At 42.4% G+C, this 12618-nt stretch overlaps 1 protein-coding gene and 1 long non-coding RNA gene across 9 annotated transcripts in view; both read left to right on the top strand.

Annotated features, from left to right (window-relative positions):
- Positions 1–12618, top strand: part of LOC149978235 (uncharacterized) — a 1155107-nt gene that overhangs the window by 718519 nt on the left and 423970 nt on the right. The gene's annotated exons all lie outside the window — the stretch shown is intronic.
- LOC149978239 (uncharacterized) overlaps positions 3842–12618 on the top strand; it is a 130664-nt gene continuing 121887 nt past the window's right edge. For 2 of the 8 annotated variants that reach the window (XR_016486188.1, XR_016486189.1), the window contains exon 1: positions 4025–4347. Coding sequence is in view for 1 of the 8 variants with exons in the window: in XM_090198043.1 (XP_090054169.1) it covers positions 4242–4347 (106 nt within the window). In the remaining 7 variants the exon portion in view is untranslated. Of the gene's footprint in view, positions 4394–12618 lie in introns of all 8 variants that reach the window. The other 6 variants (XR_016486191.1, XM_090198043.1, XR_016486193.1 and 3 more) reach the window with 6 other exon arrangements.

Raw genomic sequence — 12618 nt, 5'->3', positions numbered from 1 at the left:
CTGCTCCTTGCAGACTGGCGGCTCCGTCTGCTCCTTGCAGACTGGCGGCTCCGTCTGCTCCTTGCAGACTGGCAGCACTGGCGGCTCCTTGCAGACTGGCAGCTCTGGCGTCTCCTTGCAGACTGGCGGCTCCTTGCAGACTGGCATCTCTGGCGGCTCCTTGCAGACTGGCAGCTCTGGCGGCTCCTTGCAGACTGGCAGCTCCTTGCAGACTGGCAGCTCCTGGCAGCTCCTTAGACTGGCAGCTCTGGCTGCTCCTTACAGACTGGCAGCTCTGGCTGCTCCTTACAGACTGGCAGCTCTGAACAGGCAGGAGACTCCAGCAGCGCTGTAGAGGAGGAAGGCTCTGGCACCGCTAAACAGGCGGGAGACTCCGACAGCGCTGTAGAGTTTAAAGGGACAACCTGCAGTTCAAATAATAAGTGGTTACGCCGCCACTATTTTGTCAAAAAGCAATGTTTACAAACAATGGAGTAAAATAAGCTTACATTTTGGTTTGAAATAAACTCATTAGGGATTAATAAATTCACAATTCACAAGAACGATCTACTCCAATGTAATCCTTTAGAGTTTGGGCTTTGATAAAATATGTTGAGAGAACAAGTGAACTACTGTCTCATCTCACCATTATTCCTGGTCTCCAGAACCTTCTTGTAGCTGTCATCTGAAACAGATCAAAACAACACAAGGAAATGAATAGCCAACACAAGGTGTGTGTACATGTGCGAGTGTATGCGTGTGTATTTGTTTTTTACCTAATCTACTCCTTGGGGTAACATCCTCAGTCATGTTTCTCAAGTCAGTTTCATAGATGGAGTCTTCATAGATTTCGTCTCTGCTATTATAAAATTTGTCCCCTGAAATACTTTGTTTCCACTTACATCTTCATTGGCATAAACAATGTCCCCAGACATCTCAATTGTCTTTCACCGTCTCAACTTGAGTGCCGTCCAGTGAGTCTGGGGTGTACTATATGTCACAGACATGACAACAGACACGACAATGCAAGGAACTAGAGGGAAGGAAGAAAACAAAGGCTATTTGTTGACAGTTTTTGTTACAACATGATACAGTATGTATCAGCCCCAAGCAAATGTAACTATTTTCCCTAAATCCCCAGCCCTTCATTTTCACATTCTTGTTTCCGATATGAAATGGCTTACTAGTTAGAGGTGCGTGCTGGTAGCATACAATCGGCACCAGTTCTGATACCTAAAATTAGATGTTTCCCTTTTTCTGCAAGGGCCACAGCTTTTGTGGAGTCACTAGTAAAGAAGCTTAATGGGTGACATGTTCAGAGAGTCCTTAGAGCCCAGGTTGGGCCAAAGAGAAGGACGGTAGCAACACTGTTAGGCAACACTTTATTTGGATAGTGCCAAGTAGATGGTTTGTAGATTTCATTAACTCTACACAACATTTCAACTGACTATATACTAACCCTAAACGTAAACCTTATTCTAACCCTGAACTTAACCCTTAACCTAACTCTTACCCTAACCCTTATTCTAAAGCTAACCCATACCCTAACCATAGCAATCAGTTGGTTATCAACAGATAGTTTGTTGATAGAATAACCCTCTGTAGATCCTCTGCATTGCCTTCAGAAAGTGTTAATATCCATTGACTTATTCCAGAGTTTGTGTTAAAGCCTGAATTCAAAATGTATTAAACATACATTTTATGCACCCATCTATACACAATAACCCATAATGACAAAGTGAAAACAACATGTTTTTAGAGATATTTGTAAATTCATTGAAAATGAAAAACAACTTTCTCACATAAGTATTCAATACATGTCATAATCATTATTTGGCAGCGATTACAGCTGTGAGTCTTTCTGGGTAAGTTTGTAAGAGCTTTGCACACATGGATTGTACAACATTTTCAGATTATTCTTTAAAATAAATCTTCAAGCTCTGTTCTGTTGGTTGTTGATCGTTACGAGACAACCATTTTCAAGTCTTGCCATAGATTCCAAAACTGGAACTAGGCCACTCAGGAATTGTTAATGTCATCTTGGTAAGCAACTCCAGTGTATTTTTGGCCTTGTGTTTTAGGTTAATGTCCTGCTGAAAGGTGAGTTTGTCTCCCAGTGTCTGTTGGAAAGCAGACTGAACCAGGTTTTCATCTAGGATTTTGCCTGTGCTTAGTTCTATTCTGTTTCGTTTTATCAACAACAAAAAACTACCCAGGCCTTTCCAATGACAAGCATAACCATAACATGATGCAGCCACCAACATGCTTGAAAATATGAATAGTGGTACTCAGTGATGTGTTTTGTTGGATTTGCCCCAAACATAACGCTTTGCATTGAGGACATAAAGTTAATTTCTTTGACACGTTTTTTGCAGTTCTACTTTAGTTCCTTATTCCAAACAGGATGTTTTTTAATATTTGTTTTCTGTACTGGCTTCCTTCTTTTAACTCTGTAGTTTCTCCACAATATTAACCTAAACAACAATGTTTTTGATCCACCCTCAGCATTCTCATATAACAGCCATTAAACTCTAAGTTTTTTAAAGTCACCATTGGCCTCATGGTGAAATCCCTGAGCGGTTTCGTTCCTCTCTGGCAACTGAGTTAGGAAAGATGCCTGTATCTTTTGTAGTGACTGTGCCTATTGATACACCTTTCAAAGTGTAATTAAAATCCATGGTCAAAGAAATATTCAATGTCTGCTTTTTATTTTTTTTACCTATCTACCTTTGCTAGGCATTGAGCAATCTCATTGGTCTTTCTGGTTGAATCTGTGTTTGAAATTCACTGCTCGACTTAGGGACCTTTCAGATAATTATACGTGTGGGGTACAGAGATGAGGTAGTTATTCAAAAATGATGTTCAACACTATTATTGCACATAGAGTGAGTCCATACAAATTATTATGTGAGTTGGTAATTTTTACTCCTGAACTTATTTAGGCTTGCCATAGCAAAGTGGTTGAATAGTTAATGACTCAATACTTTTTAGTTTTTATGAATTTGTAAATCAAAATGTAAAAGCATAATTCCACTGAAATTTGGGGGTATTGTGTGTAGGCCGGTGGCACAAAATCTCAATTCAACCCATTGTAAAATTCAGGCTGTAACAAAACAAAATGTGGAAAAGGTCAAAGTGCTGTCATTACATTTTGTCAGTTGGTTATTGTCATGCAAAAGACTCCCATTCTTTTTCAATGGTCAAATGGACTTTTATTTAACATAAACACATTTCGCATCTCCAACCCTCCAGATATACAAGTGGCAAACAAGCCGTTTATGTGCGCCTTTCTGCTGCCCATCTGTTCTCTCATCAAGTGATCATATTTGCACCCATCAGACTATTTTAGTCTTGTCTTTACTGTTAGTTTAGATTTAGAATGGCCAATTAACAAATGGGCAGGAACAGGCATGGGAAAAAATTAATCATTCATATGCACTCAAATAGTGAATGCTTTCCAGCCAGTTCGTTTTTTCGATGATGGGCTACTTCAGTTTTACAGGGAGCATGTGCTTAATAATATAATAATCTGAGAAATCAATATAGGAGCAGCTGGGATCCTGCTATATTTAGTGGGTGCCATCAAAACTCCACTTTCACACAGGATTGCCTATAGAAATGTCTGGGCTTATAAGAACACTTATTTCACTCCACGCATCAACCACTGTTTGAGGAGCATGCTTTAAAACCTGTTAAAGATAGGGCTGACTTCTGCCCCCTTTGGAGGAATTGGGTACCCATAGTAAACTGAAAACTGAAAAAAAATCTGTCAAAAATTGCTAATATATGCATATAATAATTATTATTGGATAGAAAACACTCTAAAGCTTCTAAAAACGTTGGAATTATGTCTGTAAGTATAGCAGAACTCACAGGGCAGGCATTCTTCCAAACTAGTTTTTGTGGTCATGAAAGTTGGGGCAACTTTGACGTCATCGCCCCCACCCTTCCCAACCAGTTATGGATCTGGGGAGACTTTCTATGTCTTCCACTAGATGTCCTCATTCAGTAGAGCTTAATCGTTCAAATCCCGCGAGAATTGGCCCTATGGGAGTGAAATTAGTGTGTGCCAGGAGAAAATACCTTGTGCGTTGGGGCGCGAATTGGTCCCGGCCATTCCTTTGTTCCAGCACTCCTGGGAAGAGCTAACGATGACCGGTTGAATAGAAATTTGTTTTGTGTGTTTAAAACATCATAAAGCTTGATTCTGCACTTAGTTTGACCTGTTTAGTCGACATATAGTATGTAATTTTGAAGTTTTGATGCGCAACTTTTCCGGACCAGAGGACATTTTGGGTGCATTTCAGCTGATGTTATTAGCAGTAGCTAATACAAAGACGCAAGACTTGAAACCAAACAATGTATTGGGTAAGTATGAAGCCTTCCAGAACATTCTGAACGAAGACTATCGAAGGTAAGGGAATATTTATGCTGAAATCTGTGTTTCTGTTGACTCCAACATTACGGAGAAATTTAGCTTATATCTGAGCGCCGTCTCAGAATATTGAATAGTGTGCGATTTCTGTAACGTTAAAAATAAATGTAACAAAGCGATTGCATAAAGAAGCAGTGTATCTTTCTAACTATATGTAGAACATGTATATTTAGTCAAAGTTTATGATGTCTATTTACCTTATCTTGCCGCGCTACCTAGATTTCCTGCGGACATTTTTGAGTATTTTCTGAACATGAATTCAATGTAAATGGACATTTATGGATATAAATGGCATATTATTGAAAAAAAAAACAATGTACTGAGTAACATGTCCTATTACTGTCATCTGATGAAGATTTTCAAAAGGTTAGTGAGCGATTTATTTTTTAATCCTGCGTTTGTTGATTGCATGTTTTGGCTATTGAAATGAGCTGTGTCTGGTGGTGGTTTTACATATATATGTGCTATGTTTTCGCCGTAAAACATTTTAGAAATCTGACTTGCTGGCTAAATGAACAAGATGTTTATCTTTCATTTGAGCTATTGGACTTGTTAATGTGTGGAGGTTAAATATTTTTAAGAATATTTTTGCGTTCCATGCGCCACCGTTTCAGCTGCACGTGGGAGGGTTGATTCCCAATTGGGAACCAATATCGTAAACAGGTTAATGTGTGGAGGTTAAATATTTCTAAGAATATTTTTGCGTTCCATGCGCCACCGTTCCAGCTGAACGTGGGAGGGTAGGTTCCCAGCTGGGAACCATGATCCCTAAAAAGATTTATTACCTGCGTGACATTCCGCCCAAACTCTGTATGCCATGAGAAAGTTTGGAGTGTAGCATAAGGTAACCAGTCCATCCAGTATGCAAAATAATACAGTCCACATTCAAATGCTAGAATTTGTTACATTTTGGAGTATAGGTTAGACAAATTATGTACTAAAGACATCTTAAATCAGATGTATTTTTTCTACTGTGCTATGTATTGTATATAATGCACAATCATTATTTTAGTTTTTTGTTTTGGGGGGGGCTTGGGGTCATATATAGTCCTATGCCTATGCATCAGCTCAAATATGCATATGTGTGTTTTAAATTAATCACCACCTGTCCATTTCATTGTGTTATGCTTTGAAACAACATCCACAACGACCATGTGTTCCAATCAGTTTCAACCTGTTGTTGAACTTCTTTTTTTCAAATTGATCATCACATTAAGGTTAGTTTTAAAAGCCCGATACAGTCTTGATGATAAGTGTTTGATGTGATTGATTTCTATTTGCATTGATCTTAGAGTGGTTAGTGGGACAAGGGAGCGCTAAGTACTAGGCCATTAGCGACCAGATAGTCATTAGCAAGTTGGGTACTACCAACACATGTCCAGAGTGCATAAAAGGAGATTACCATGACTCAATGGTCACGTGGAATTTTACTGCAACATGACTGCAGACGTGGCAATAATACAGTCACCGTAACAGCACTAGGTGTAAATAATTTCTGAAGGCACTGTGTATGGGACCATCCAAATCAAGTGTTACACTGTTACATTGGTGCCGTGAACTGGATCACTGGATCACATCAAAAAACCAAACCTCAGGTCCAAACCTCATGTCTCTATCATAATATGTTCAAAAGTAGGATGGCCAAAATTATAGAGACTAAATCAATTGAGGGCAGAGAAAAAAAAGTGGTCTAATATCAAGAAATTTGCATGGTGTCAGCTAGGCTGGATTCCGTGAAAGAATTAAGGATAGTTGCAACCTGACAGGTTCACGTTCCCATTGAACTCGTCACTTTTTTACAGGACATAAAACAATATAAGTTAAGATGGATATCAATTTTGAGACATGACATGTAGTATTTTCATATTTTAGTATATACTCTTCATATTAATTCCTCACAAAAACAAGTGTATTAGGCTACGGAATCGAACATTTTGGATGTAATGTTAATGACATGTTAGAGCAAGACCCACTGAATGATTCAAACACCCTACATTTGGTCAATGATCTTTTGGGGTACATATTGGGAAACAACAAACACATGAGAATTCAAAATAATGTTAACCTTTTCACACGTACAAACACACTGGTGTGATCAATCTACAGTGGTCCCTGTGGCTTACAATCAAACCGGTGTGATTAGAAAGCTTATTTAGAATGCTTATTTAAAAACGGCCAGTTTCGAATGACGAAACAATCAGCATTTGAGCTGGCCACACATTTTTTTCAGAAATGTTTTGCACAAACTCAGTCAAACACACTTACAAAACTATGTCGTGAATGTGAGCAGTTTATTTTTGGATGCAATGTTCAGACATTCACAGAAGTATCTACAACATAACACAATCATCCAAACTGAAAAAATGTGGGCTTTGTCCAAGCGCTAACTGAGGAAAGATTGACATAACACAAGAGGTCATATTTTTTAACTCTCGGTTGACAAACTACAATATGAATCAGCTAATAGCAATTACTACTATAATTAATCACATCACGGGTGAGCTCACCATGGATCGATTGATTAAATTAATTTAAATTAAATAAATTGGGTAAAACACTTTCTAGAAATCGAATGTAATCTGACGATGAGTAGTTTCTGAGCGAAGCCATGCTTTTTTTCTCACAAAAACCAGATAATAAGAGAAGACAAGATGAGTTTGGTCTGTTTATACTGTAGTATACATGTTGACGGGGGTGTGTCGTCTAACATAGTTCACATCCCACCATTCACTTCCGGAAGTTCTTAAATTTGTGAACCTTACTCACCTCATTTTGTTATAACATCTTTGGTCCGACAGACTGATGTGAAACCCCGAATGCATTGTATGTCAACAAACATGGCTCCACACATAGCTGGAATTAGCTTAGCTCATCATACAACCTTCAAAAAAATATTTTGCACACATAATATGTGCCCATTACAATCTATAAAATAATCGGAATGCCTGATTAGTTAATAGTACTTGAAAACATGTGAATAAAACAGTAAATATATAAATAATTACCACACAAAACATTTTCAGAAACTGATTTATTGATACAAGTGATGTGTGCCGGCAGTCAATAACGTACCCTCTCACTCCCACTCTGAGCCATTCAGTGTTGCTGCTTATGTATGTTTATGTATGTAGCTAGTGAGATAAGCTGTAGCATTAACAATATCTTTCAAAAGGAGACAACTCACAAATGCGGAAATTCTAGAGATTTTTTAAATTCTGATGAGTCTGAGTATGAAAGTCAGGAATCAGATTCTGACAGTGAGTAGCTGCCCCCCATCCTTGAAGCCATTGAGAACCCTGAATCTGAGGTCTCATTGTCCACTGACAAAGTCCCAGGTCCTTTTGAAGATGCTGGTGGTGATGGAGACAGACTGACAGTGGATGAAGTACAGGAGTTCTGTGGTAGCTGGAAGGCCGCCAGCCTATTATATACTGTAGGTCCTGGATGGCAGGAAGCTTGGCCCCAGTGATATACTGGGCCGTTCATACTACCCTCTGTAGCGCCTTAGTCAGATGTCGAGCGGTTGACTGCGATGCGGGCAACAGATGGAAAATGTGAAGACGTGGGTTCAGATCCTGTTCTGATGGGAGATGCGGAAAATGTCTGCAGACTTGAACTGCATAAACAATTGGGAAGTGCTTGAGTAATTTTGTCCGGGTCAGAAATGTCTAAAAAAAAGATTACTTTTATGTGAATGAATGAGGAGGCGGAAAACACCTAATTCAAACTGTTCTTAGAAAATAAAAACTTTATAGAAAATCATTTGAAATTGACAAGATGAAAACAGCCTATGAATTAAAAAAGGCTGCATGCCTTAGTTTGAGGGCAAGTACTGTACTGTTGTACTGTTGCAATCACATTCTGGAATGGAGAGAACATTCTAACATCACGTGCATAAAAGACTCACGTATGAAAAGGTTAATTAATGTGGTCAAAAATTCAGTGGAAGACTGAATGTCAAGGATCATAACTGACACATTGAGAACCCATACAGTCAACTCCAGTTACAATAAGTCATGTTTTGAGATAATGTTTTGGTCTGGTTTTGTTTCTATTCACATTTGAAAGGGGAAGGTGCCTTACAAGCTATTTTATTTAGAATTTGAGGACCCCTGTAGGTGTAAAGTAAAATATATAAACCAAATATTTAATGAAACAATGCATTTGGCCTTAATGATAGCCCATAGATGCTCATTTTTGTTAAATGGAAGTAAGTTTTGAAGTGTCTGTCCTATATCTGAGAGATATAAGAAAGCTCAGGAAATATTGTATATTTTTTGGTACCCATATTTAACCACTTTCTGTGGCACAAAACTACTTCCATAATTTGCTTTAACGGGTACCGGGTTACCTACAGTCGATGCACGTGACACTTGTAGGGTCATAGAGCAAAATGGAGAACACCACCCTAATACACCGAACAAAAATATAAACCCAACATGCAACAGTTACAGTTCATATAAGGAAATCAGTCATTTGAAATACATTCATTAGGCCTTAACCCTCCCATCGTCCTCGTATTGTTTCTAGACCCCGCGTCCTCCGGGTTACCTGGCCCGTATTGGCCCGTATAAGGCCCAATGGGTGCAAATGTGACAGCATGCATGTGAACAGCATTTGCAGATGTATTTCTTACACCTGCAGCACACCATGTGTGTCTTGGAGTCCTTGTTCAGTGGGCAGAGCTGACACCTCTTTCTCTTACTTTCCCCAGGGGCCGGGGCAGCGCACGGGGCAGCGGCGGGCTCCTCGGGCTGTTGATCAAGAGCCGCCGTAGCACTCTGTAGGACTTTGACAAGCGCTGACGCCGCTTCGGTGCGAGGGAGATGCTGCCTTCTTTGGATCAACGGCTTGACAAGTGCCTTTCCCAGCTGCTCCAGGAACAGCCTCCTCTTGTTCCGCTTGCTAGGCATCCAGTCAGGCTTGATCTCGCGCCATATGACAAAGGTGTTATAGGAGGACACGTCGAGGATGTTGTGGAAGATGACCAGGGGCCAGCGGGTAGTCATACGTCTGCAGCTGTATGTGCCGACCACCTTGTCCAGGTTGTCCACGCCACCCTTGTTGCAGTTGTAGTCTAGGATGAGGGCCGGCTTCCTGACGCGGCGATCGCTGACTTGGGCCTCTGTGGGCAGCGTGCTCAGAAGCAGCACGTTCTTGTTTTTCTTTACCAGGTAGGACACTAGAGTGGTGGTGGGTGTGAAGGCAAACCTGGAGGACAGGACCTGTCTGACTCGAGCAGTGCCAGCGGGAGCTTGTTCTCACGGTGCCCACCACGGTGAGGTTTCTCTTGAGGAGCCGCTGTCCCAGTACGTAGGAGGTGAAGAAATTGTCACACGTGACGTTGCGACCGCTCAGTCCCGTTGTCAGATCAAGGACGACGCGCATCCCCTGGTTCTTCTCGGGGCCTCTCCCGGCCGCCTTGCCCGTGTACACTTGCATCTTCCAAGCGTAGCTGGACTTTGCGTCGCAGGCCACCCACGACTTGATGCTGTATTTCGCCGGCTTGCTGAGGATGTACTGACGGAAAGGACAGCGGCCTTTGGCAAGGGGAGAAGAGATTGGCGTCATTACCGGCTCGTTGGGGCCAATTAGTGCTACGTTATACATATACTAGCTCTCTCTACACACACGCACACACACACACGCACATGCACAGTACCTCTGAATGGGACCAGTTGCTCGTCCACCTCACCTCGGGCCCCAGGTTGTAGAGGGCCAACAGCCGCTCCTCCCACAGGTCCCAGACCACTCGTATGGCTGCGAGTTTGTCTGTGGCGAGCATCGCGGGTCACGACTGGCGGTCGTAGAATCGCAGCAGCCTCGAGTACTTATGAAAGACCTTGAGCGGCATGGTGGCTCGGAACACAGACCTGCCGCTCTCCGCGTCCCAAAAGCTGGCCGCGGCCTCGCCTCGGGACCTGTAGACGGCCGCTAGGATCAGCAGCCCTACGGAGGCGCGCAGGTCGGTGACGTCCGTTGCCGTACGTCTTGCCCATGATATCGCGTGGGGAGTCTCGTCTGGCCTGGCGTGGCAGATCGTCACATCTACAAGATGTGACGGCGGCCGTAGGCCACGGGGGACCATTTGATCAGCATTTTTTCGACAGCAATGGCGTCTCCTTTTGGGCTCGAGCCGAGGCCATCTCTTCCTCGGGGGCTTCATCGTGTTCGTCCTCGCGTTCGTCCTCGGGGCTTCTTCTGGGTCTTACTCCGAGGAATGCGAAGACGCCTCGCGCTCTGGGTTGCATTCCACCCCATCTTTGTCTTCCGGAACCTCCTCCTCCTCGGAATCGGAGTAGTCTTCATGGTCGACGCTGGAGAAGATATGTTCTAGGACCTGCGCTGCGGTGAAACGCGCGGCCACCGATTGGTCCACTGAGCAGCGGCGGGGGAAAGCACGCGGCATGGGGAGGTAACGATGGCTTTGTGTGCCGCTGACAATATCAGTATCCTCTCTACGGCCAGTTTACGGGGGAGATGACGTCAATCGACGAGGCCCCTGTCGCCCCCCTGTTGCGAGTGTAGCCGTGTGTGCAGTTCACCCGTGCACCACTGGGCTGTCCTCTTGCACATACACACACAGCGGGGTATGTCTGGACATGTGTAGCCCTGGCTGGGTCACTCTGATCCCGAGCACAGCGGGGGAGTCCCCAATTCACACGGTACACACAATAACACACGCCTTGCTAGTGCTGGCTGGCTGAGCAGATGGGTCACGCTGACACCAGGACGGCGCGGGAGAACCCTTGAAACTCAGTGCCTGGGCTTCGCTGACCTCAGGACGGCGCAGCAGGGGAGCCACCGCACACGGTACATACAATAACACACGCCTTGCTAGTGCTGGCTGGCTGGCTGGCTGGCTGGCTGGCTGGCTGGCTGGCTGGCTGAGCGGATGGGTCACGCTGACCCCCAGGACCACAGCGCGGAGCCACCGCACACGGTATACACAATACCACACACCTTGCTAGTGCTGGCTGGCTGAGAAACTCAGGGCCTGGGTCACTCTGACATCCAGGACCATGGGAGGGTTTTAACAACCCAGTGTGTTGGGACATAAACCCATCACATATAGTTTGGGTATTGACGCACCAGCGGTATCCTAATTTAAATTTTGATTGCATATTTTTGCCTTCTCTTACCATCCCATCCCCTCCCTTTCCCACACACACAATCAAGATGCAATGTTGAAATAATTAATTGATATTGTCTGCCTTTCACAACACACATCATGTCAGAGTACAGTATTTACAAGAATATATATATTTTTAAATAGCACATTGAAACAAAACACTGCTGTGTAAATATGTATTATTTCACAAGATAGGATTTTACAAGATAGGATTGATTTATGTATTCATATTTAGAATGTATTTATATTATTTCATTAACCAAACAGTCCAAAGCCTCAGTAGAACTTGATGTGCACACTCAGATTGCAATCAAAGAAAAACAAAGCATGAGTGCATGTGACACTGTCCCTTCTACGAAACGGTTGAGCTAACGCGATTAGCATGAAGTTGTAAGTAATCAAGAAAATATCCCAAGACATAGACATATCTGATATTGTCAGAAAGTTTAAATTCTTGTTAATCTAACTTGACTGTCCAATTTACAGTAGCTACTACAGTAAAATAATACCATGCTATTGTTTGAGGACAGTGCACAATTTTTAAAAGAAAAATTATTAATAAACAAATTAGGCACATTTGGGCAGTCTTGACACAAAATGTTGAACAGAAATGCAATGCTTCATTGTATCAGTCAAAAACGGTCCACATACACTGGTGCGATCTAGGTGCCAAAATCTAAATTGCACCTGGGCTGGAATAATACATGATGGCCTTTATTACTCAGAACAAGAATAGACTTATGACTTTCAGAAGAAAGTCTTTGTTTCTTACCATTTTGAGCCTGTAATTGAACCCACAAATGATGATGCTCCCAGTTACTCAACTAGTCTAAAGAAGGACAGTTTTATTGCTTCAGTTTGATTTGTTACAGTTTTTAGCTGTGCTAACATAATTGCAAATGGGTTTTCTAATGGTCAATTAGCCTTTTAAAGTGACAAACTTGGTTTAGCTAACACAACGTGCCATTGGAACACAGGCGCGAAGGTTGCTGATAATGGGCCTCTGTACGCCTATGTGGACATTTCATTAAAAAAATCTGCCGTTTCCAGCTACAATATACATTTACAATGT

This window comes from Oncorhynchus mykiss, chromosome 14 (assembly GCF_057628025.1).
Source record: "Oncorhynchus mykiss isolate SJ-2025 chromosome 14, ASM5762802v1, whole genome shotgun sequence".
Taxonomy (NCBI): domain Eukaryota; kingdom Metazoa; phylum Chordata; class Actinopteri; order Salmoniformes; family Salmonidae; genus Oncorhynchus; species Oncorhynchus mykiss.
Note: the sequence above shows the minus strand (reverse complement) of the source record. Positions and strands in the feature narration are given on the sequence as shown.